Source organism: Anser anser (genome assembly GCF_964211835.1).
Source record: "Anser anser genome assembly, chromosome: 14".
Classification (NCBI taxonomy): domain Eukaryota; kingdom Metazoa; phylum Chordata; class Aves; order Anseriformes; family Anatidae; genus Anser; species Anser anser.
Genome location: NC_139735.1, coordinates 15,788,793 through 15,814,329, shown reverse-complemented (window position 1 = coordinate 15,814,329; position 25,537 = coordinate 15,788,793). Strand labels below are relative to the sequence as shown.

The 25,537-nt window shown below is 42.6% G+C and overlaps 1 protein-coding gene and 1 long non-coding RNA gene across 5 annotated transcripts in view; one reads left to right on the top strand and one right to left on the bottom strand.

Annotated features, from left to right (window-relative positions):
* Positions 1–15,734, bottom strand: part of LOC310881741 — a 488,814-nt gene extending 473,080 nt beyond the window's left edge. Inside the window, exon 1 of the long non-coding RNA XR_014572565.1 lies at positions 15,106–15,734. This is a non-coding gene — a long non-coding RNA (uncharacterized lncRNA). The remainder of the gene's footprint in view (positions 1–15,105) is intronic.
* The window catches only part of WWC1 (WW and C2 domain containing 1), a 70,694-nt gene that overhangs the window by 44,000 nt on the left and 1,157 nt on the right, over positions 1–25,537 (top strand). For all 4 annotated transcript variants that reach the window (XM_083799357.1, XM_083799358.1, XM_083799360.1 and 1 more), the window contains 14 exons: positions 2,624–2,866; positions 4,296–4,385; positions 6,648–7,186; positions 12,313–12,421; positions 14,187–14,267; positions 15,749–15,835; positions 16,659–16,851; positions 18,217–18,369; positions 18,963–19,063; positions 19,859–20,006; positions 21,502–21,666; positions 21,979–22,071; positions 22,923–23,153; positions 25,414–25,535. In XM_083799357.1, coding sequence (XP_083655483.1) covers positions 2,624–2,866; positions 4,296–4,385; positions 6,648–7,186; positions 12,313–12,421; positions 14,187–14,267; positions 15,749–15,835; positions 16,659–16,851; positions 18,217–18,369; positions 18,963–19,063; positions 19,859–20,006; positions 21,502–21,666; positions 21,979–22,071; positions 22,923–23,153; positions 25,414–25,535 — 2,355 coding nt within the window. The remainder of the gene's footprint in view (positions 1–2,623; positions 2,867–4,295; positions 4,386–6,647; positions 7,187–12,312; positions 12,422–14,186; positions 14,268–15,748; positions 15,836–16,658; positions 16,852–18,216; positions 18,370–18,962; positions 19,064–19,858; positions 20,007–21,501; positions 21,667–21,978; positions 22,072–22,922; positions 23,154–25,413; positions 25,536–25,537) is intronic.

Here is a 25,537-nt window from a genome sequence, read left to right as displayed (position 1 = left end):
GAGGCAGATATTTGAAGTACACTTCTCTGCAGATGCATGTACTCTGCATTAGCTCCAAAAAGACTAAAAATTTTTACAAGTTATGTCTATATCACAAAAAATAACAGCTTTTCCAAGTGGGGAAAAAAAAACAGTAAGTCATACAATTACCTTTTCTAGTTAAGAATACAGTTAAATAAAACTTAAGCTTCCCATTCCGTATTTTGTTTGGTCTTGCAAGCTAGTAGCCATTCAGAAAGGGTCTGTGTGACTTGAGGCCAGTATTGCTGATGGTTTTTGCAATGCAAACCTAGCATGGCACTTCAGTGATGTAGCTTAAACTCGGGGAATGCTGAAGGGTTGATTTTTTCAGCCACGTGTCAGTCTGCAACCTTTTCTATTGTAGTGATACCGTTCCATTGGACTAGGAGAAACAGAATATGTAAACCTACTTTTAACTGAAAAGGGGAAAAATAATGATCATTTGCAGAGCAAGGCAAAAGCTGGAGTTGCTTTAAAAAAGCTATTAGACTTGGAAATGCATAGAGAAAAAAATTCCATTGGAAAAGCCATATCCATGCAAATGTATGCCAGAAGTGATCAGATTAATGCCAACCAATCCTCTTAAACTCATATCCCTTCAAAATACACAGAGGAATTCTTGGATTTTGAATTAATGCCATTGTTAATTCTTTGTTGGAGCACAGTGTTGCACTTGATCAGGCACTCAAAAACAAAATAGCTCAGAAGAAAACCTAAAAATAGTTGAGTTGAATCTCTAACAATTATGGAACTTGAATTAGAGTAAGCAACCTGCTGTGAGGAATTGGTTTACAGAAAAAATGAGGCTCGACTTCAAACAGGTGATCTAGTCTGTGTCCTGTGATGGAGTAGGCAGGTCGGTGTGTGTGAGCCTGATTTTGTACCTCTGTTTCGCAGGCTGTGTTGGGGCTTGAGTTACTCTTGGCATGTGGAGCTTGGAAGACAAAGATTTATTCTTCGAGGCCATTCAGCAGTTGTGTAGCTGCTGCTACCCAGATCTACGTTTTATTTCTGTAATCACTTCACGATGGGTTAGTTGGGTAGTGGACACCATCCTTTGCACTTCTGTAGCATAAACCAGGCTCTGGAAGAATCCAGATTAGTAGCCACGACTGTTCATTGCGCACAGCTGAAGTCTGGTAACTCCATCAGATCCCCAAAACCCTTTTTAAAGGGGGGTGAGCACTGGGCTTTGATTTCATATACAGCAAATTATTTTTTCTCATGTGTTTACTAAAACCTCAATGAGATGAGTAGTTAATCACATGAAGGGGCGTGCATGCCTCAACTGTCTGGCGTTCAGTCAGGTGAATTATTTCCTACAAGATACCTTGCCTTTCTCATTGTTTGAATTCTAAGCTTTCATAATTTCTCCTCCCCAGCCCACTCAGCCTTCCCCATTCCGTGTTCCCCACTCTGTCACTTCTAAATGTGCAAGTTCCAGAAATGCAAGTCAATTGTAACTCTTACTCAGCTTTATTTTTACTGTTTCTCACTGAACTCCAGTAATTATCCCCGCAGGTCATGAAGAGTTGTAGGTCAACGATTATTACTAAGGAGACTGCTTTCCCTGGGTTGACTGACATTTCTGCCCTCAATTCTGTACCGTGACCCACCACAGGTTTTTTGGCTCGCCTCTCTATGTTGTAGTGTGAAGCAGATCATTTTTGGAGCTGACACAGCAGCTCAGACACTTGGGAAATAGGAAATGGGCGGATAGGTGGTGTGAGCAGCCTCCTTAACAGCCACAAGCTGTGTTATCCTCTTCTGTCTGTCAAAGCTCTTGTGAAATGCTAGATCTGTGTTGCTGTTGACTTCTTTGTAATCTTCCTGCTTGAGATAGTGTGGTGTGACGCTGACTTTAAACTGCAGTCTGGGATGATACCTCAGATCAACATAGACTTTACGTTCATGCAAACAAGTGACTCTGGATTTAGGTAGGATTGTAATCCCTCTAACTTGTCACGTCCTCAGGTCCCTGCTGTGCCAGAAGTAGCCTAACTCTTTAATATGTCCAGAAAGCTCAGCCTATGGTTGGATTCTTCTAGTAGTAGCATGCATGTAGTGAACTTCCTCATTGTAAAGACAGAATTCGTTTCTAATTTTTTGAGTGACCAGTGGTCTTTCTCAGCTTATCTGAATTCTGTGCAGGGAGTGTAGAATTCTCTTCCATAAACCTGATTAAAGATCAGATACGTACCATGTGATACTCTCCACAATTAGTAGTATGAGGTCATTAAGGCATATGAAACATCTCTTTAGTTAGTGTGTCTGACAGATTTTTTTTTTAGATCCAGAATTTCTATTTTGCTATTCCTTGACTGGTAGAAACTGCAGGTTAACTAGGGACTTGGCTTTCCATTGGCAGCAAACCTGAGTTAAAATCCCATTTTTGCATGTCAGCCTCCTGGCAGTGCCGTACTTGACTGCGCCCTCATAAAGATGACATAAAGGGTGAGATTAGCTGTCCTTGAGCTGAAGATTCTTCTTCAGGGCTGTGGAAGGTGTGGTTGGTCATGGTACATCTTCATGTGTGTGTTGAGCATTAGCTAGGACACTCCTCATGAAATAACTGCTTGCCTTTTTTTCCTTCTTGCTGCAGAATAGCAAACCTGAAAATACAACTGGCTAAGCTTGACAGTGAGGCCTGGCCTGGAGTGCTGGATTCTGAGCAGGATCGTCTAATATTAATTAATGAGAAGGAGGAGCTCTTGAAAGAAATGCGATTTATTAGCCCCAGAAAATGGACTCGAGGAGAGGTGGAGAGATTGGAGGCAGAGAGAAGACGCTTAGAGGAAGACCTTCAAGCTGCTAGAGACAGTCAAAGCAAAGCACTGACTGAGAGGTAGGTTACTGGGAATAGGACTGAGTTTGCATAATTGGGCAAGAGATGATGAGGAGAAAGCAGCAGCATCTCCTGCCTGAATGCTAATAGCAGTGCACTCTGACTTCTGTGAGGCTGGTTCTGTAACCATCTCCCAAAAGAAACTGACTGCAGTCGGTAATCCCCAAGAGGGGAAGGGTTGTTGGGGCACCTTTCCTACAAATGGATCCTGTATGAAAATAAGAAATGCTCAAAATAGCTCAGGTTACTATGCTGTTCCTCCATTCAGCCAGCTCCTCACAGCAGCTTCTAGGGTTGGTTTGCAGTCTGGAGCTTGGTAAATGTTAACAGATGGAATTTTAAATTTAAAAAAAAAGTTGTTTGTTCTAAGCATCCTTGTACGTGACTCCTGTAGGAACTGATATTTGACAGGCCTGTGGGTGTTGCGTGGACTATCCTGTAAATCTGAACTAGCTGAAAGAAACACAACTATTCTCCCTAATTTTGCTCGTTGCAGTAGGAGGTCTCCTGGGAACATACACTGAGGTTGAATGCTGTATTGGGCATTGTCTGCTGCTGCTTTACAATCTGTGCGTGTTAATGTCGGTGGCTATGGCAATGCTACCTTTAGCTGGAGGCTCTTCAATTTATATGGGATAAATGTGTTGCATTTGTTTTCTGCGTCTCTGTATTCATTTATTCTACATGCTCAGTATGCAAACTACATATTTCCTATGTGGATTTTTCATGGTTTTATCATACTGGAAAAATTCTAGGTGTCTCAGAAGTCTCAACTACAAGATTTTTACCAGCCTGAAAAATCTATGCTTCAAAAAATGTTTTTTATATTGCTGTAAGATGAACACTGTCATTTGATTTTTAGGAATATGGTCTTGTATAAGTGTACCCAAGAAACAGGTTGCTTCTGTGGAAGGATTTCTTGCCTGATGGCCTAGTTAGAGAGCCAGCACCTAACTGCACATGTTTTGTCTTAAACCAGTCCAGGTGTGAAATAAAACTGAGATGTTGTTGAAGTCCTTTAAATCACGTAAAGCCATAATGAGATGGTTATAAACTAAATCATACAAACCTTAGTCATTTGTGGACCTTACTGAAAGCAAATGAAAGCACTTACGCCTTTATTAGCAGAGTAAATATAAGAACACAGTAGTGCACATCAAGCAGCATCCCTCAGACTTCTAGTGACGCCTGATCCTAGAAACATCAACCTCCATAGTAGTACCTGTAATTGTCTTCACTGTTGTGAATGTTTTCAGGATTGAGTTACACATCTTGGTAAACAACTGTGCATCTTGTCTGAATTCTGTTCCACTTTGTACTGTGTTCTCCTTGACTTTAGTAGGATTTCATGGAAGGAATAGTACTTGCCTTTGCTCTTCATTTTAAATTGTAAATGGTACTTTAGATCTATTCTTTTCTTTCCTCTTAGATTGAAGTTGAACAGCAAAAGAAATCAGCTAGTCCGAGAACTGGAAGAAACAACGCGGTTAGTTGCAATGTTACACACCCAGCTGAAAAGGTACGTAACCTCCTACAGAAGTTACAGGTTCTTTAACTGCACATAACGTAACTGCCATTTCTCTAACAGCTTCATCTCCCAGATGACTGATGTAAAAGGCCTTTTGTTTATAGTAGTCACACAAGATCCCCAGGTAAAAAAGAGAAGGTAGAATCCCCAGGTAGAAAGAGAAACCTTGAGGGTAATATGTCCCACCCCATTTAGATAGGTTGTTTAGAATGGGATAAGGAACTTTGTGCCTCTGACAACAGAATGAGTTTCAGCAATCCCTTTTGTTTTGGATGTGTAACAGTTCAGTGGCTAAGGTGTGATATTTTTTTTCTGAATGTTTGAGGTACTGTAGTACTTTATTAATAAAGTATGTTAGCTTAGTACTCGTACAGCAAATGAAATGAATCTTAGTAATACGTGTTAATATGTCACAATATTTCTCTGAATTAATTCCGAGTATACTGATGCTTGCCATGTAGACAATGAATTGTAATATCTATGAATCTTTTGTGATTCACGTGGTATATAGAAATATTTTTGCAGTCATAATGTGGTCTGATTATTCAGGCTGTAGTTTTTGGAAGAGCATAGAGTTGCTGTTTTTAAAGATAAATACATGACTGTAAACAGTAAGGCCAAACCTTCTTCAGCTGCAGCCATATCTTCAGCCTTCAGATTAGGAAGTGTTTGGTGTGGTTTTTGTTTGGTTGAGGTTTTTCCTATCTGTACTGAACTTATTCTGTTTATAGCTTCTGTTCCACTTGGACTGTTTCGTTTTATGAAGATGATACTGAAAAGATTGGAAAAAAAATCATAGTGCAAGACTGATATGTAAATAAGCCACCACGGAGAACAACTATCTGTGATGTTCTTGTGCAGTAGAACTGCATCATATTTTGGTGTCTTCTAGCTGATCAGGGATCTTTTGAGGTGACCGAGAAGCATGTGAAACTAATTTTTTTCCTAACTATGTGCCCAGCATTCTTGGCATGCACCTTCATAAAATAAGCCTTTGCTATTAACCCCATAATGCCAAATGTCTGCCATTCAAAGGTATGCACAAAATGAAGTTGAGACCAGTGGGCTGGGGAAAAGGTTATGTTAAAAACAAATCAGCAACAACAAAACAATCCCTTTCAGTAGTGAAGCATTTAAGAGTTTTAAGTTTGTTGGTCCTGGACAGATTCATGTATACTGCCAAGATGCAAAAACATTTATCGTGTTTCGATTGTCACATTTCACCCAAAGCTTTTTTTAACAAACATGATGCGCTACACATCTGGCATACAAATGAAGGCATTTTGTGCCAAAATTGTCCTGAATTCTTGTAAGGCCGTAGGCATAATTTTTTGTTAAAGTTTCTAGCTTTTTCCCATAAAAATTGTATTATTAGGCTTATTAACATCCTCACTATTTTTCAGTGAGGCAACTTAAACCACTCGTACATATGCAGAATTGTTTTAATAGCTAATCTATATGTGAAGCGAGCATTAAGGATCTTTAATCAGTCAATGAGCAAAATATTTAATATCTGGAGCAATAGAATTGGTTTAAATGGAATTTCTAAGGATGATATATGTAGTCAGTGCTAGAGGACTGAGCACTTGCTTAAAACTAATTTCACTGTCAGATCTCTAAACTAGATCTCTAGGGATAAATAATTTGTGAGAACTGATTTCATAGTCCAGCCCAAACTTGTTCCCTTGTTCTTGTGGCCCTAAATGCCAAGAAGCAGCCTCTCACATGGGTAAATCACTTGAATTTTCTTGTAACTGCTGTCTGTTGTGAAGGCTAGTTCCAAGCAGTTGTGATATTACCCTTTTGAGTTGGGGTCTGAGACTGAGATAAATACAAGCTTTCTTCTGTACAGAGTTGCAATAACTCGATCTGCTTGCATGAACCTTCCTGTTTTTTGTGGTGTGCTTTGGAGATCAACGGCAACCACTGATTTTTCCAGACAGAAGTGGGAGGAGAATGTTGTCACTAATTTTTGATTGCTTTAAAACTGTTTTAATGTTGCTTTCGCTAAACAAAGGTTCTTGGGAGATTGATAATGGTGAGCTGAAAAATGTGGATAAACTCTATTTTTATTAAAAAGTGGCCTAACTTTTCCACGGGATAGAATTTGAGTCTGGACTGTTATGGGGACTAATACACACAGCCTGAGCTGACAAAGCACAATGTACTGTGTGGGCTTGGAGACTTGGTGATACTGCAGTGTCTTAAATATCAAGAGAGAGGTCTAACTGTTTTTTGACTTGTCTCCTTCAGTCTCTCCACCAGCATGCTTTCCCTCTCCTCGAGTAGCAGCCCTGGTTCCCTTGCATCTAGCAGAGGATCTCTTGCAACTTCCAGCCAGGATTCATCCACTTCTGCCAGTTTCACTGACCTCTACTACGAGCACCTGGAGCAGTTGGAGCAACTGGACTCAGACTATCAAAACAAGATTGACTTGCTCTTGGAAGGAGCCACTGGATTTAGGCCATCAGGCTGTATCACCACTATTCATGAAAATGAAGTAGCAAAAACTCACAAAGCAGATGCCACCAGCCGCATACAGGTTCTGAGGTCGTTGTCTGGTACTCCAAAATCCATGACATCACTATCTCCAAGGTCATCCCTCTCTTCTCCATCTCCACCTTGTTCTCCGCTGGTGATAGACCCACTCCTTACGGGCGATGCCTTTTCAAGCCATATGGATTTTGATGATACAGAGATAAGTACAAACCTTTCAGAACTCACCCTACACAGTGGGAGTGGCAACTGTAGACTGGAAGAGCCTAGAGCAGGAGATAAACATCTAGGTCAAGGTATGATAACAAAATATTTGCATGCACGATTTATTTTTAATATAGTTTATAAAGCATTAAGAAGCAAGTATTGCTAAAGCTGACTCATTTTCATATGTGTTATAAAGCGTATTCAATTGCATATCCTACCCTACCTGGGAGGAAGGGTTGGTATTTTAACTTGCACACAAAGTACTGCTGATCCGATGAGTTATTCAGAAGACCATGTTGTTTTTAGTGTACTTGTGTATGCAGATTACAGGGGTTTTGTGTGAAAATATAAATGGTTGTAGTGGGAAGTGTGTATTAAGCAGGCACTTAACTACTCAGAATGTTGTGTGGTGTCTTGGGTCTGCAATTGAGATGCACGTAATGCCATATTGACAAAAACTTTTGGGCCAAGGCTCCGAGCAAGACCGTGAAAACAATTCAGCTTAACAGTTAACAAAAGCGAATAAAAATCCTTCCTTGCCACCTCAGCATACATGACATCTCGCTCTGGTTCCCAGTAAATCAGTGGCAATGAATTCATTAACTTCAGATGAGCAGACATGTCAAGGCTGTGTTGAATTTCTGCTGGTTTGAGGGGGATGGTCTCTTAGCAACAAAAGCGTGTTTAGATTGTAAGCATGATAAAATAAGACATTTAGAGAGAGTGGATGTTCTGATGCATGCATATGGCTTATTGGTGGGTGGGAAATGTTTATCCAGTTTTAGTGTGATGGCCCTGCTGAAGTGGATGGAAAGCAGGAGAAGGCAGTTGATGCCATCGTGCCAGGGCCTGTCAGAAGCCTATGTGACTGCAGTTAGGTTAAACCCAACGGAGGTGATTGAAATGGCTCGAGTTGTAACTAGTGAAGAAGTGTGGAACGTGAACTTGCATGCTACAGAAGTATGAAATGGCAGTTCAGCTTTTTCATTTTTTCACGGGATTATAAAATAGCCCATGTGAATAAAGGGAACTAGCACCATGTTATCACTTCTTTCTGTAAGGGTTGTTGTTAGAAAAGCTGATGCTATTTAAACTACAATAAAAGACATGACTGCAGAGCTTCCCCCTTAAGTTACCATTTTCCTACAAGCAAGAGATATTACAGATATGAGCAGGAAACAGTAATCATTCCTATTAGAACTGGATGCTGATTAGTTTTAACCTTTTTAGCTCTTCAAGATTTGTCAAGGCTGTTAAAGTGAAAGCTAAGGTGTTAAGCAGATTAAGTGATTATTACTGTTACCCAGTCAGCAGACAAAATAATCACCATAAGTGGTTTATTTCAGGGCAATAATGAGATGAGATTTTACTTCTCGGGCATTTTGTACGCAGTTCAGCAGTGTAACACCCGAAATGAGGTGGCTGGATCTGGTATGGTTAGTCATTGGCCTCATGGCAAAAGCATGCTCACGTGTTCTTGTAAGTAGAGCTGAACAGTATAGATCTGAAGGATTTGCTTTTTGTTTAAAAAAAAATATCCTGCTACTTCTGAGGCTAAAGTAAGGTTTACTCTCTTACTTGAGTGATATAGGCGAAGCTACTAGCAAAATTTGGAGTCTGGTGATATCTGATATTCTTTGAGGAAATGGCACAGATATTAGAACAGTCCACAGCGTGTATTTTCAAGTCCACATCATGGTGTATCAGTGAGAGTCCATGGAAGGGAAGTGGCAGGAAATGAAATCTTGAAATTCTTCATATGAATGGAAAAAAAAATGGTGGAACAATGTAGCAAGAATTACCACCCCACTTGGGAATATAGAATAGAGTTGAATCAGTTCGGAACTCTTCCATAAACTTGCTTTTTAGTATGACAGTCTTTAGAGACATAAGGCTTAAAGCAGGAAACCCACATTTTTGCCTTTATTAGCCACACAGAATAGTTCCAGGTTTAGTGTGTACGTGTAAGCCTTCCAGTGCAGAGCTTCAAGTCCCTTGCAAAAATGTAAGGAGGAAAAAAGATGGATGCGTGTTGAGTCATTTTCAGGGAACCCATTAATCTTTTTTCAGGTTGCACTTTGACATTGTGATGTGTATATCCCCATGGTATTTCTGCTGTTTTGTGCATCCGTGGTATTTCCAGTTTTTGACTGGGGTAAGGATGTGTCAAAGTACTGCCAGCAGCTTTCTCAGCGTGTCTGGCCAAAGCAGAAGCAGCAGGTTCCAGTTGTCTTCTGGAGCCTTTTCCTGCAGGATTTCCCATATCTCAGAGCTGAGGGCTGGAGCTCAACCTCCACATAACAAAGCTCTCTGCTTCTGTGATGCCCCATCAGACATCTCCATGCCCATCAGCTGCTTTCTGCTGTTTGTTACCATTTTAGCACCTGCATAAAACAGCAGGCCCTTTCGCTGTGACGCTTCCTGCTCTGCTTCTGGTGCCACCCAGGGATGTCATCAGTACGGCCTGAGCAGACCGGGTTTGGCTCAGTGCCTGCAGGTGGTGCTTTCCCCTCCCCAGCAGCTCTCCCCCTTCTCCCTTGAAGACTTGTCCTGCCCGTGACCACCCCTGAGCTTCCAGCCCTTGGAAGCTGACAGGGCCGGGCTGGGTTCGCTGGGCAGCGAGCAGGCCTGCACTGGGGGCTCCCGCCACCCGGGCCAAGTTGTCACTGAAAAGGTAACAGAAAACAGCCAGAAACGAAAAGGGAGCCCTCTGGTAGCATTATGCTTAAGCTTCTTTAATTGCAAAGCTATTAAGTAAGAAAGAGGCTGGAAAAGGAGCGATGGCAACTCCATTACAGATGTGAAACTGGTCCAAGGAGCAGCAGCCTGTACCGGGGAGCTGAGAGGATTCATTTGCTCCCCTTGGCTGCAAGGTACTTGGTGAAGTGACCAAAAACGAAGGCTTTCTGGGTTGAAGTGATTAAACAGCATTGGTAATCGAAGGAGAAAAAGAGCTTAAGCATACAGAGACCGATTTGCAGCGTTCTCCTTAATAAAGGAGCTTAATATGAAAAGATTCCTGGATTGGCATTTCTGGGAGCAGTACATAAACCTCAAACAACCAGACAGCCAGCCGGCAGGGAAGAAATGCTTTTCATGTTGGAACCAGGGAATAAGGGGTACAAAGCAGTGCTGGTGAAAGAAAAAACGTTCAGAGCCTGCTCATGTGCCTCCAGCATGGTCCAGGGTGTGGGGAGTGTGGGCTCGGCCCTTGCACACAAGCACAGGAAGAACAGATTAAATGGAGTGCCAGTATGAAATGTATCCATTACTTTCAATTAACGACTGATCTATTGTGTTAGTAATGCTAAGTTTTATTCATTGTGGTTTGACCTATGGGGAGAAGGTCTGGGTATTTATTTCTGTCCAGCAGCTCCATGGGCATTCGGAGGGAAAAACATCCTTCAATGGGGCTGTCCACAGAGAAGGGTAAACTGGCCCAAAATGCTTGCACGCGTGAGCAGCGTGTATTGGTGTTACATGCAGCACCCCCTACTGTTAACTGGAGAACAAGTCCTTGTGTCATTCTCCAATCCTGTATGGAGCTTGCACACTTCCTGCATCAATGCTTTTCAAATCCATTTTTAATTATGGGGCGGAATGTAACTATGTGCAAAAAGAAAATCTGCTTCGTAATAAAATGTAGGATGGAAACCATATATCAATTCAGGGGCACGTGGTTCCCTAGGGCTACAGAAAAGAGGGACCTCTTTTAAAAGGTGAAAAACCCTTGGAGAGGAGTGCATTGCCACATTTCTTCTGTGGGGCTAGGGTCACTCCCAGTGTGACAGCACGACAGGCCCTCTCCTGCAGAGCAGGCATCCCAAAGCCCTGCTGGTGAGGGCAAGGGAAGAGCTGGGTATGCCCCCATGCTTGCTTGGCACTCGAGTCCTCCAGGCTCATGGCTGAAGCATCTATCCACAGAAATATGATGGTTCAAGTGATAAGATGCAAAATTTGCAGAAGTTCCTAATGTACATCTTTCCCTATTTTGTATCACAAGACATAAAATAGAATAGTTCAGTTGGAAGAGACCTTCCAAGATCATCTAGTCCAACTGCCTGACCTCGCCAGGGCTAACCAAAAGGTAAATCCTATTAATGAGGGCATTGTCCAAATGTCTCTTGAACACTGATGGACATGGGGCATCAACCACCACTCTAGGAAGCTTGTTCCAGTGTTTGACCACCCTCCCAGTAAAGAAGTTTTTCCTAATGTCCAGTCTGAACCTCCCTTGGTGCAGCTGTATGCCATTCCTGTGTGTCCTGTCCTCAGCTACCAGGGAGAAGAGACAGGTCCCTCCTCCTTAATGTCCCTGTGCAAAACTCTTCTTCAGCTTCCTCCATTCCTCTTCCCTATCTTCTTCCCCATACGTTTCTGTGTGTGGCTGCTACTTCGAATCCTATGATCTTTCTCTCCACGTTTATGTAGTTAACCCGGTCTTTCCAGACCTGTGTTCTGGCCTTTGTATGCCGACCTTTTTGGTTCATGGTAGAGGGGCGTATTTCTTCCTTGTTCCCCCTCCTTGAAGCTGACCTTGGTGTACGCTCTCCAGGTGGGTTATACCCCTCACATAATCCCTTTCTGGCCAGGGCTCAGTCGCTACTATTTGCCTTCCTTGCTTTTGTCTGTGGTAGTAGGACCAGAAGAACTAGTACCTGCTTAAGGCTGGCTAGCAATAGAAGCTGTTTTATTGGTTAATAATTTATAACTTTATTGGAGTTCAGAAGCTCTGTTTCTTCTACACCTTGCCCTTTTTGTCCTGGGTACCTCCCTGCCCTTTGAATGCTTTGCAGCCTCTCCTGCAAGGACCTGGAGAGGTGCCTGGGGCACCAGGGGTAACGCAGCCAGCGCAGCGTAGCTTCCATCGTGGGCACTCTGCTGCACGACCCAGGTACTAAATGGGCATTGGCTGTGCGGTGAAACCCTGCTCCCCCCACTGCCACGTGCACCGCTCCTCTCGTTGTCTCAGAACCGTGTGTTCTCCAGGGCAGCCTGGCGTTCTCCTTCAGCACTAACTCAGCGCTGGCTGATGAGCACAGTTCACCCTGCCTTTGTCCACTCTGCGTTCAGAAATGTGCTGTTGCTTAACAATACTGGGGCGGGGAAAGAAATGCAATTGAAGGGGAGGATGAGAAAAAAGCTGCTTCTGATCCATGCTGTTCATTTTCATTAACACCTTTTTTTTTTGTTTTCCTCTGTGCTTTTCTGATAGGTGTAAATACAGCTGGAGGGACGGCACTGAAGGTGGCGTGTGTGTCAGCTGCAGTGTCTGATGAATCTGTCGCTGGAGATAGCGGGGTGTATGAGGCATCTGTGCAAAGGTAGACATCAGATCTTTCTCTAGAAAGAAGCTAATTCAGCTTTGCACACAGGAGTCAGCTGGAATAATGCTGGATTTGTTGTGTTTTTTTTTTTTCGGGAGGAGGGATTGGTGGCTAAGGTTCTCAATCTCAGATTTGTAATATTAAAAAAAAAAAAAACTATAAGCAGGTTGAATTTGATGATGAAAATGACCCATTCGTGGCATTGTACAAGTAGTTGAGAACAAGGTTGTCACTTCTCTCTTCACGGGGAACTGTTTGAACAGTCAATCTGTTTCTGAAGGTGCTGGTAAGCTGCGACTGCATTAGCAGAGAGCCATCTGGCAGGTGTAACGTTCCCCTCCTGCCAGCCAGCTGTGCTGGTGTCAGTGACAGCCTTCAGTCAGTATAACAGGACTTTGGGATGTTTATTAAGGAAGAAAGCAGAAGCACCTTGAACCACCTCACGGCTGCACCTGCACAGCGATGCTTGGATCCAATACATGATTTCTGTAGGGTTTTCTCTCTCAGTGCCTAGCTTAAGAATGATCCATGCATTATTGCTCCTCCTGGGGCTCTGGATCCCCTTACTACTTGCTAAAGCTTTCCAGAGTGGCTTGACAAAACGTTAACTGAAAGGTACTGTTTTTATTGATACCTGTTTTGACTGCATCTGCAGTTTGTTTTCCTACCGTTTTTATTGGCATTGAGGTAAATTATGGGTCTTTTTATTGCACGACGTGACTGTAGAGGTGAAAAACAGGTCATTTTATCCCCCCTGCCCATTATCTTTGTGAATTCTCCAGAGAGATGAGTAACATTTTATATTTACAGGACCGTTCCCTTTGACAAGAATGTGCAGCTCTTTGTAAATCAGACCTCGTGGCCTCGAGTCAGACAATCACACAATGAGGTGTCTTAGGGCCCTTGTGTCCCCTCGATGGGACGGGGAGCTCTGCAGCAGGGGGAGGGATAATGTGCGACACAAGGGGAGAATGTATCCCATGCACCCTCACGTCTTATGTTGCTTAATGTTTGGGTTGTTGACTTGGCAACCTTTGTAAAGGGCTGTAGTATCATTTTGATGCCTATGATAAATAGCGAGGATAGGATGAGCAACACGTTTGTCCTCTATGGATGTAACGTAATGAAATGCAGAAGAGTGCCAAGTAATATGGGAAATACTTAGAAAGAAATGCTAATCCCGTTTTAACATGCTACAGCATAGTCTGAGTCAATTTAGATGATGAATGTAGTTGTTGGGACTTTCAGTGCGTAAAACTTTGGAGGGGAGGAATTGGGAGGAAAAATTAGGGCTGTTTTAAAGACGAGCGATCAGTGTATTCTGTTGCTTTTCATGTGCTTAGGGAAGTTTGATTTGTTAAAGAAACAAAGGAATGACTTAAATCTAATCAAAGCTGAGTTTTTTTGCTGTCACAGTGCAAGACGGGATTGTAGCTGTTAAATCTTATTTTTGTTTCTGGGCAGTCAGCTGTCTTAACTAAAATCCAGTCAAGGGAACCCTTTAAAAGTCCTCCCTACCTTATTCTGCACAACCTGTCATGTGGCTTTTTTTGGCAGTGAAAGGGGAAGGCATATGACTTTCTGCTGATAAGGACTGCAATACATACCTCTAAGGATGATTGAACTTATTAAATGGGCTTTCTTTTAGCTGCTAATTTTACAAAATCTGGATGCCTGAATCCTGAATGGAAGGGAAAAGATCTTGTATTGCCTAAACGCTAGCGCTTCAATTGAGTCCTTAATTGTCTTTTTTTTCTTTCAGACCATGTGTGTCAGAAGTGGTGGTGTTTGACAGTGATGATACAGAAGGAGTTGGGACAGCTAAAGTGCAAATTGCAATGAGGTAAACACTACACATTTTTTATTGTATTTTCCTTCCAATGGAAAGAATGATTTAAGACTGCTTTATTCTGTTTTCTTATCCTATTTAGCATATCCCATTGGTATTTGCTAACCGATGCCCCCTTTACACTGCAGTTGGGAATTGCACTCATCTCTGGGAGGTCTTTGGCCCCGTTATCCTCTTACATGTCAGTGGAAATCAATTGGTGATAGTGTGTTATGACACTGCAAACCAGCAAGTGCAGCACTGGCACTGCTGGGCTGGAGAAAGCATTTTTCTGGCTTTGACTCCCTGTGTTTGCAGCTTGTGGGGGAAAAGCTGGTGGTGATAACTGGTACTTGACACACCTGAATCCCCAAGTAGCCCATAAGGCACAGGAAGGTAGGCACGGAGACATTGTTCTTAAATGACTCAATAGGATATGTATGAATTGAGAAAAACTGTGGAGTCATAGAATGAATGGGGTTGGAAGGGACCCTTAAGGATCACCTAGTTCCAGCCCCCTGCTATGGGCAGGGACACCTCCCACCAGCCCAGGCTGCCCAAGGCCCCGTCCAGTCTGGCCTCGAACACCTCCAGGGACGGGGCATCCACAGTTTCTCTGGGCAACCTCTTCCAGTGCCTCACCACCCTCTGAGTGAAGAATTTCTTCCTTATATCTAACCTAAATTTACCCTCTTATAGTTTAAAACCATTACTCTGTCCTATCGCTCTACTCCCTGATCAAGTCCCTCCCTGGCTTTCCTGTAGCCCCCTTCAGGCACTGGCAGGCTGCTGTAAGGTCTTCCTGGAGCCTTCTCTTCTTTGGGCACAACAACCCCAAATCCCTTTGCATGACTTCACAGGAAAGGTGCTCCAGCCCTCTGATCATCTCTGTGGCCTCCTCTGGACTCGCTGTACTATGCCCACGTCCTTGTGCTGGGCCCCAGAGCTGAGCGCAGGCTGCAGGTGGGGTCCCACGAGAGCAGAGCAGAAGGGCACAATCCTCTTCCTCGCCTGCTGCCCACGCTGCTGTTGGTGCAGCCGAGGATACGGGTGGCTTTCAGAGATGCTCTCAAAAAATTAGTGCAAAAGTGTTTTGTCATGGCTATCAGTGGTAAAAACAATGCTTAGCAATAGCATCTTTGCTGTACTTCAAGTATTTGTACATGCAACTTTTTTATATTACAGTCATTATATAAGGCCTTTGAAAAGGTTTTAGTTGACAATTTAACTAGATTCCAGAAAAAGCCATCTGTATTAGGTCAAATCTGTAGTCCATTGTTTATGTAAGTTCCTAAGTTCTGTATACTCTGGTAGCAAAATGTCGTCATGTAATATGAAACTGCTTTTGTTTTAAGCTATAGGTGAGCTGTATTTCCATTATAGCTTTCTTTGTATATACTTAATGCTATTTGCCTGGACTAATGAAATAAGTGGAATACTCATTCATGGAGTCTGTGACAGATCTCTCTAATACTAATGCTTTTTTGTCTTTTCAGATATGATGACAAAAATAAACAATTCGCAATACTGGTCATCCAGCTGAGTAATGTTCAAGCACTGCTGTCACAACAGGATCAAAAAGTGTAAGTGGGTGAAATAGACATGCTTGAAACATTTATTAGATTCTTGTGGGAGCTAAACAGATGTTGATTTTTTTTTCACACACTAAAAAAATACCTCTTCTGAAATACTTCTAAATTTTATTGTGTCACTTCATTTATGAGCTCATACATTCAAACTGAAATAAGATGCATGTTTTTCTTCCAAGGCATGTATTTTCGAATTGGAAATTAGGCTTGTTGGAGTTAGCACCAACCAGCGAGTTTCTTAGCTCCAGCAGTGTCCAAAACAACTGTGTCAAGTGGAGAGAGGGCACTCGTTCTGCTGCAGAACTTATCCTTGGACATGGGCACAAACGCATGCGTGTGTAGGGAAATGCATAGTACAACTTCTACTAGACTCATTCCAGGCAGAGTTTTTAAATTCAGCTGTGTGCTGAGTAAACTGACATAAGCTTGATGGATTTTTGCATTGTTTTTCTTACCTGCAAAAAGGTATTGTTAGCACATAAGTTGCTTCTTAGTGACAAGTTATGCAGATGTAAGCAACTACGCAAAACAATCCCATGATATTCCATTACAAGATTCAGAGAGATGAAGCCTACAGCAACTGATACCTCCATATGTCTCTGATTTTTGTGATGAGATACGCCTTTTTCCTCAGTTGACTGATATTCCAAAGAGTAGGATAGGACAGTCATGTTCAGAGTGCTTAGGATGAATTTCCCTTTCAGATGTATGGAGCTCTTGCAATGAATTTCCCTTTCAGATGTATGGAGCTCTTGCAGTGGAAGTAACAGTGGACTTGTACAGTAGTACTGACTGCAGTATATTGGTTTTTCCATAGGAACATTCGTGTGGCTGTCCTGCCCTGTTCAGAAAGCACAAGCTGCTTGTTTCGCACAAGACCAGTGGAAGCTTCAGACAATCTTACGTACAATGAAGCGTTCTGGGTTTCTATCTCTTACCCGGCTTTACGCCAGAAGACTTTAAGAGTCGACGTTTGCACTGTAGATAAGTCTCACCTTGAAGAATGTTTGGTTAGTATTAATCTCTATTTTAGTATCTTTGGTCCATTTGTTTTCTCTTTTGAATTGGACAACATTTTAAACTACGAAGTGTGCCAATTTCTCTGAATTTTTTCTTGATAATCCTTAGCTATATGATCTTTCCCCAGACAGGTTTTTTCTACTAAAATCATTATTGCAAAGAATATTCATTAGATACCTGTTTTGTTACAGAACTTGGTAACTGTCACCGGCTACTAGATTTCCCTTCTCTCATGATATAATGTGAAACCCTTGCCTATTTTTCCTCCTTTTGAAAACATTTTTTGTACTGTAATTGAGAATGGACTTCTTACAGGATTTTTGAAGCCACTGTAGAATATAAATTTATATATATATATTTAAAGCTGCTATTAAGCTGCGCTATTAAAATCCACAGAAGTACAGTTTTATGAGTGCTAGTATTTCCATAGACACCTGAACCCCTATTGTTAGAACAGCTTTTTTGTTCAGTGCTAACTGGAGAACTTGATATAAATGGATTTGTTTCTGGAGTAATGTACTCCAGAACATAAGTAGGGTGTGTTGAACTGGGGTATAAGAAAACAAACTTTTCTGTAAAAGTTCATATTTTCTTCTGCATGTGTTCCGTAGCATCTCCCTTGGCTGGAGGAGGTACATGCTTCATGATGCTTCTGCATTTCTTCCTTCACCTACCTTGCAAAGCACATCTGGGTTCAAGGAAGCAGCTGTTTTCCAAATGGGGCTTCCCTGTCTGGCAGCCTGTACTGTCCCACAGTACCTGAGCTCCTGAAAGGAGAGCTCAGCATGCTGTCCACCAGACCGATGCTGGTGAGATGAAGTCCACTCAAGACATTGATTAAGCAAATTGCAAAACGGCTTTATTTATGTTGTTGATCTGTCAGGATGTGTATAGTAAACGTAAGGCAGTAAAAGCTGAGAAGGCAGATGAAGAGGAATCGATATAAAAAGCTAAAGCATCTCAGTCTGAAACAGTCATTTCTTTTTGTCAGCATTGCAGGTTTCTTGAAAGGGAGTCCTTCTGTTCTTTTCTCTTTTTTCTTTTAAGCTGTGGCTGTAAGTTGTCCCAGCTGCAGCAGGACTTTTCATACTTCCTCATACTTGAACACAGGACCTGTAATGAATCACTTGATACTTGGACTGGAAGCCCTAGACAATGTTAAAAATAATTAAGCGTAAAGCTTTACTAGTGTAACTTCTCACATGCTGTTGAAATGGGGATAAACAGGGCAACTTTTCTTTTGATGAACTTGCCAAACTCAGGTAGTCCTGGCTTTCTGCTCTCATCTCTTATTACTGTTGTGGTACTGGTTCATTTTAATATCGTACTAAAATTGTTTTTTTCCCTCTCAATAGGGTGGAGCACAAATTAGCCTTGCTGAAATATGTAGATCCGGAGAGAAATCAACTCGTTGGTATAACCTCCTTAGTTATAAGTATCTGCAGAAGCAAAATAGGAAAAGTAAACAAGGAAACATTTATTCTGAAATACTCTGCACTGACAAAACAGTAAGAACAACTGCTTAAACCTGAGAAATCTCTTACAAACCCTCTCATTAGTACTGTATAGGTGGGTAAAGGACTGATGCAGTAAACAAGAAGTGAAGTCTGTTTAGTTTATATTTATAACTGTGAGGATGTTGAGTGCAGCAAAATAATATATTGATTACAGATATGCCCTTGTCCTGGGCTAAATACATATTGAAATCTGCTCCTCACTGAAGCTGAGGGATATGGTATGTGGTCTGCTCTAAGTGATATGGGAGCTCTTGCCTTTCTTCCCACTAGATAGTTCACCTTGCTGCAGTAAACTTGCTGAACGAGTCAAAATACAGACTGAACCTGTGTATGTGCATGGCATGCAGTATTCTCAGGCTAGTATCTGCACGCATGCTGTACTGCTAGCATAACTGGGGGGAGCTGGACTCACACAGGCTTGACTATGCACTGTACATGTAACAAGCTGCTTGAGCAATGTGGGTGTAGAGATTACAGCTCTGCCACCAGAATAAGGCTGGCAGGGGCTGTTGTGACCAGGAAGGCTGGGTATTTTGCAGTTTGAGTGAGTAGTATCTTTAAAAGAAGCCTCTTGTTCTCCTCAGGACTCCGTATCAGCACTCTTAGAGCAGACAGCTGTCGAACTGGAAGCTGTGGAGAAGAAACTGGAGGAAAGCAGAAGCACTTTAACTAGTGGAGAGAGCTGGTAGGTAGTGTTCCACTGCCTTAGTGTCATGGGATTATCCGAGCATTTGGGGATTCAAGACTTGACAGTTGATGTGTGGAGAAAGAAGTAGGTGATAGAGCTATGGGAATCTGCTTCTTTCTGCTTCAATTAAATTTCTATGTCTTCTTTTCTAAAGGTTGTACTTGGGAAATGGGACCAAAGCTGATAAATTCTAAAAGTAGAGACAATAGCACTATGCTCATTCTGTTATTTTTACAATGTTCTGTGGACCTTGTGAAAGTTCCACTGTATGGTGCAAGGCTTTGCTTCGCTGTTAGTTTTGGTTCTTGTTTATGTGGGTCAGATTCAGATTTTAGTAATGGAGCCTAACATTTGAAATGAAAAGCAATCCTGACTGATGGATTTGACGGAGAAGCAAGCAGTGAGATCAGAGGAGCTGGAAAGGATTTTAAAACAATGTCAGTTTTGTCCAGTATCACTTTTTAAACTAAGATTAATTGTATCCTGAGAGGTGTACCCATCTTATGCTCAGACCGCGTGGCTGAACCCTGAACTTCCTTCATTTAAAGCAAGATTCTCTATGAAGGTTTTGGCTGCGATGGTTGTCTTCTGGTGCAGCTCCCCTCCAGTTTTCTTTATTTCCATCTAAAACTGTGTGTGTGCAATCTCAGTGGCTACAGGACCTGTTGGGTACAACTGGCTGCCTTGGGGATGAGTTTCTGTTCAGCAGCTTACAGGAAGTAACTCCCTGCTGGAACACCTGGGTTTTTGTACAAAACAGGCCAGTTCAGTAACAGAAGCTGTTCTTAACAGGCAAGATGAAGAGGTTCCTGAGCAGGAAGAGCAGGATGAGATCAGTGGTAATGAAGCAGAAGAGGAAGAAGAATTCTCTGCTGGAAAATTGCAGTGGGAAACAGAAGAAAGTCTGAATTCCCAGCTGCATATGGAAATAGCAGTAAAGGTAAAATCAAGGGCCTTTTGAACAGAAAGCTGAGTTAAAATTCCTATTGCTTGCTGCGGTATTCCAGGCAGCGTCTGTTTAATTGCACCATCCAAAGATTCCAGGATGAAATCTTCCTTTTGCCTTTCTCATAAGCAGTTTTATGTGCAGTGTTCACTATTCACTCTGGTATTAAAGTTTCAAAAGGAATACACCCTTAGAAAAAAAGAAAAAAACAAGCCTTGGTGAGGCAGTAATTGAGAACTGACTGTGAAAACTGAAGAGACAGACCACTGCAGTAAGGAAGTACTTGCACCTACTTGATTTTTATTCTGTTCATGGTCAAATCTCAGCATATTGGAAAACTGACTCTGTCTTCGCAGGTATGAGTTCATGGGACTACAGCTTGGCGGTGCAGACTTTCTCTTGCCAAAAGCTCTCACGGATTGGTATAAGAAAATAATTGCTCTCATATTTCTCTGGGCACTGACCTGATTTGCTTATGCAACCACAAGGCATTGCTAGCATAACTGGTTCATGCCTTTGCACCAGACACTTCTTTGAAGGGGAATGCGCAATGCCACCCCCAAGTCCCTTGTTGTGCTGAACCAATATTGTCTAGTCCTGCGATGCTGTACATCAGGCTTTGTGTATTTTGTTGACTGTGCTTTTTTCCTCCTCCTAAAAAGATTTTCTGATTTTTTAGAAAGTCAGAAAAACTTATTTTTGTTTTCATTAAAGTATTTCCTGTTGTCTGATGTTGACGTTTTTCTCCTTTTATTTTCTGCTTTTAGTTCATCTCCTGCTAAGGGAGCTCTTGTTTTAAGGTTTTAGTTTAAAGAGAGAAGTTGTTGTTTCTTAGACTGGGTTGCTGTTGAGCTAAGCAGGGCTACAGCAGTAATTTGAAAGCTCATAATTGATTTTTAAATGTTTGCCTACCTGAAATCTTTTTAAGTAACTCTACGTGACCATTTTTTTCCCCATGGCTAATATAGCATCGTTTCATGCCTCCTTTTGTTACTCATGGAAATTGTGACTGTGGCTTTTACCTTGCATAATTCTGAATGTGAATGTAGTTGTATTCTGACAAACATAATTAATGTGCTCTAGATGTGCTCTGTGCATGTGCATATGGTGATTTGCATCTCTGTTTGCTGTAGATGCACAACAAGTAAGGGAAGGGTCTTTAAAATCCTACCTCTGTCTCTGCGTGTGAGATTGCAGGTCGCACTGATGTACTGGATCAACAGGCAGCGCTCATTGGATTCAGTCATTGCACAGCAGTCAATGGACGTGGAGCCTTTAGGGAGCAGTACGGTTAACGTAGCAGCTCCTGAATTCAGAGTCAAGTGTCAGGACACCCTGAATAAAAAGGGCTAAAGAGTATCTCATTTTGAATGCAAAGCCTCTGGAACTGGAAGTGGAGATGGGTCACGGGTGGCTGCCAGGCAGCCCTGGATGTGTGTCATTGGTGCGACGGCAAGCTGGCGTTTACACTGCAGTATCTGTCTTTCAGGTGGATAAAGAGACAAACACAGACAGCCTTGCACAGTCTTCTACTGTGGTTCGTCCAAAAGACAAAAGAGCAGCAAATCCACCCCAAGCTCAGTTTGTCAGAGGCAGCACTATCATCCGCTCCAAAACTTTTTCACCAGGACCACAAAGTCAGTACGTGTGTCGGGTAAGGAAAAATGCAGTCTTGGGTTTATAAGTACTGTTCTTCATTAATGAAAGCGTGGTATCAGTGTTCACTCAGTGTCAGGTCACACTGAAAAATTCAGGCTGCTTTCTTCCCATTTGACTTCAGAAGTTTTTCCCTTGTCTGGCAGTGCGACTGGCTTCTCAGGAAGTATCCGCTGCAGTCTTTCACAAAGCTTAATAGTTCTGCTTACATCACTGTTCATACTTACATACACAACCCTGTGATCTTGCTACAAAAGTACGTACTTTTTGTATGTTTCACGAAATATTTGGTGTTTGCTTCCATTTTCAGCTGAATCGCAGTGATAGCGACAGTTCGACGCTATCCAAAAAGCCCCCCTTCGTTCGAAATGCAATGGAGCGACGCAGTGTCAGAGTGAAACGGGTAAAAACATCACTGCTTGTTTTTTGTCTAGCACAGACATTCATAAAAAAAATGAAAACTGTTTTAAAGGAAGAATTTGCAAATGTAAATCAGTTGCCAAGTGCTTTCGTTCACAATCTTTTTTGTTTGGGTTGGGCTATTAAGGCTACTTTTCCTTGATACATCAGAATATGACAAGAATATTTAACTTAGAGCTCACTCAGAAAAATCACTTCAGGAAGATGGTTCCTGGTATCTTCCAGCATATCGGAGTAGGAGTAGCATAAATGTTTCCATATTTATTGTTGTAAGAGTCTTTAGTGCTTACACTGATGAATTGGGGAAGAGGGTGAGGAGAATGCTTCTTTAGATGCTCAGGTGACCTTGTGCTCATCAGTCAGTGGCACAGTGAACCCCTGTGTCTGTTGTGATGGTAATCAACGAAATTCCCTGGGATACTGGTGCTGAGATCCATCTGCCTTCCTCAGGAGATGGTTTTCTTCAGAATGCTTGTGTTTGAAACTGACAGAAGACAACAGGATGTATGTTGGCAAAAAAATAAAGTTTGTGTTGCATTGTTGATTATTCTGAAGATGAAACACTAGGAAACTTATAAGCAAAGTGTGTAAGCAAGACCTCTTTTATTTGGAGATGATGTCAAGGAAGAAATCTAGTGGAAACACAAGAATCAAAAGGCCCATTTGTAAGACTTGCTTGAGTTTGTGCTTTCTGTCTTGAGATAGAAAAACAGGATAGATGCTTTGCACTCAGAAGTGTTGGAAGAATGGGTCACATGAAGTACTAGGCCTTTGATGAGGGGAGTGCTCTGGGCAGTTCTCACCGTTGTGTCCATAAACCCTTTTCTTTTTCAGCCTTCAGTCAAGTCTTTTGGTACAGAGCGTCTAATCCGCACTTCACTAGACCTGGAGCTGGACCTGCAAGCTTCAAAAACCTGGCACGATCGCTTAGTTCAGGAGATCTCTGTGCTGAGAGAACTCAAGGAACAGTTAGAAAAAGCTCAAAGTCAGGGTGAAAAAGAGTTACCGCAGTGGGTGAAGGATGATGAGAGATTTCGACTGCTGCTGAGGCTGGTGGAAAAACGAGTAAGTAATACCAACAATACCAGCCTTTGGATTTTATTTAACATTTGAGCAATGTGATTTGAGAAACAAGACTTAAGATGGTCTGGAAATGAAACCTTAGCACTATAGTCACTTGTCTTCCACTTATGGCTACATCAAGCAAGCTACTGATGATGGAAGTTGAGTCCTTGACTGTCTCGCTGTTCTCAGGTAGGCACAGACTCTGCAGTCCGCAAATAGCACACCTTCCCACAGATACAAAGGTTAGGAAGATAGCATTTAAGTCCTTCTCTTAAGAGAAATAATGGCTCAATAAAACTTGTGCATGGATGATCCTCTTTTTTTTTTTTTTAGAATAGGAACCTTTCTAGTTAGTGTACATGGTGTAGTTGCAGATGTCTGATCTTCCCTGAACTGATTTCTTCCCTGAACTTGCTGGAGTATGTTGCCTCTTCCTGTAGTCCTGATCCCATGCACAGCTGTTTTCTGCCTTAGCACAAGTATGGGAAGTCACAAACGGCATCTGTTTTGTGAAGTTCAGCCTCCCAGTCCATAGCAGGTGTGGTGTGGAACACCTCAGGGGCACCTCTGCTGTCATCAGACAGAAACTTTTAAATTCTGTTGGCACAAAGGTGTAGGAGTGAATTGGTACAAGATGCCTGTTGGGGTGGAGCTTGAAAATGGATCACAATGTCTAGCCGCATAGCCCAAGCCCCAGAGGGCCAAAGCAGGGACTGGGAGAATGATCAACCGCTCACTGTAGGAGAGAACCAGCTAAGGAACCTAAAGGTGCAAAGGTGCGCGAGTCCATGGGACCTGATGAGATGCATTCATGGGTCCTGAGGGGACTGGTGGATGAACTGGCCACGATCCATCATATTTGAGGGCTCATGGCAGTCCAGTGAGGTTCCCACTGGCTAGAAGAGGGGAAACATAACCCCCGTACTTAAAAAGGGAAAAAAGGAAGACCTGGAGAACTGCAGGACAATCAGTCTCACCTCCGTGCCTGGCAAGATCATGGAGCAGATCCTCCTGGAAACTGTGCTAAGGCACATGGAAAACTAGGAGGTGATTGGTGACAGGCGATATGGCCTCATTAGGGGGTGGATCATGCCTGACAAATCTCGTAGCCTTCTATGATGAGGTTCTAGCATTGGTGGATAGAGCAACTGACATCATCAGGCTTGTGCAAAGCATATTACACTGTCCTCTGTGATAAACTTCTCTCTAAACTGGTGAGACATGGATTTGATGGATGGACTGTCAACCAAAATGTGCTGAATGCTTACACTCAAGGAGTTGCAGTCAACAGCTCAATGTCCAGGTGGAGATCAGTGACAAGTGGTGTTCCTCAGGGGTCAGTATTGGGACTGGCACTGTTTAACATCTCTGGTGACACAGACAGTGGGATCGAGTGCACCCTCAGCACATTTGCCGATGGCACTGAGCTGTGCGGTGTGGTCGGCACGCAGGAGGGAAGGGATGGCATCCAGAGGGGCCTGGGCAGGCCTGAGAGGTGGGGCTGTGCGAACCTCATGGGGTTCAGCAAGGCCAAGTACAAGGTCCTGCAGCTGGGCCGGGGCAATCCCAAGCACAGACACAGGCTGGGCCGAGAATGGATCGAGAGAGCCCTGAGGAGACGGACCTGGGGTGCTGGTTGATGAGAAACTTGACACGAGCCAGCAGTGTGCACTTGCAGCCAAGAAAGCCATACAAGTGTGATAGGAGAAGGAGTAATGGCTTTAAACTTCTCTTTTTTAAAAAAAAAAAAAAAAAAGTAGATCTAAGGAAGAAATTGTTCACTCAGATGGTGGTGAGGCCCTGGCCCAAAGAAGTTGTGGGACCTCCATCCCTGGCAGTGTTCAAAGCCAGGCTGGACGTGGCTTTGGGCAGCCTGGTGTGATGGGAGGTGTCCCTGCCCATGGCAGGGGGTTGGAACTAGATCATCTTTAACGTCCCTTCCAACTCAAACCCCTCTATGATTCTGTGTTCTTCAATGAGCTGATCAACTGGCTTAAAAATAAAGATGATACAAAGAAGACAGATATCAGCCATGATTCATACCAAAGGGCTGGAAGAAGACCTTACAAAAAGCTCTGTTGATTACAGTGGTTAGTTGACAAACCTTCAGTTTTTAGCTTCTGTGGTTTCTGATTTCAGAGTTAGCGGTTTCCAAACGCTGCAGGTCTGCAGCTAAAATGCTGCTGTATTTAGAGATTTGTTTGGATAAAGTGATTCCTCCTGGAAGCAAAAACAGATTTTTTTTTCCATTATTTTTGAGGTGGAAAAAACAGAACACACGTGTGAACTCAAAGCCGATAAAATGATGAGAGCTGCTGCCAAGGATGTTCACAGACTACGAGGGCAGAGTCGGAAGGAGCCTTTGGAAGTGCAGTCATTCAGGT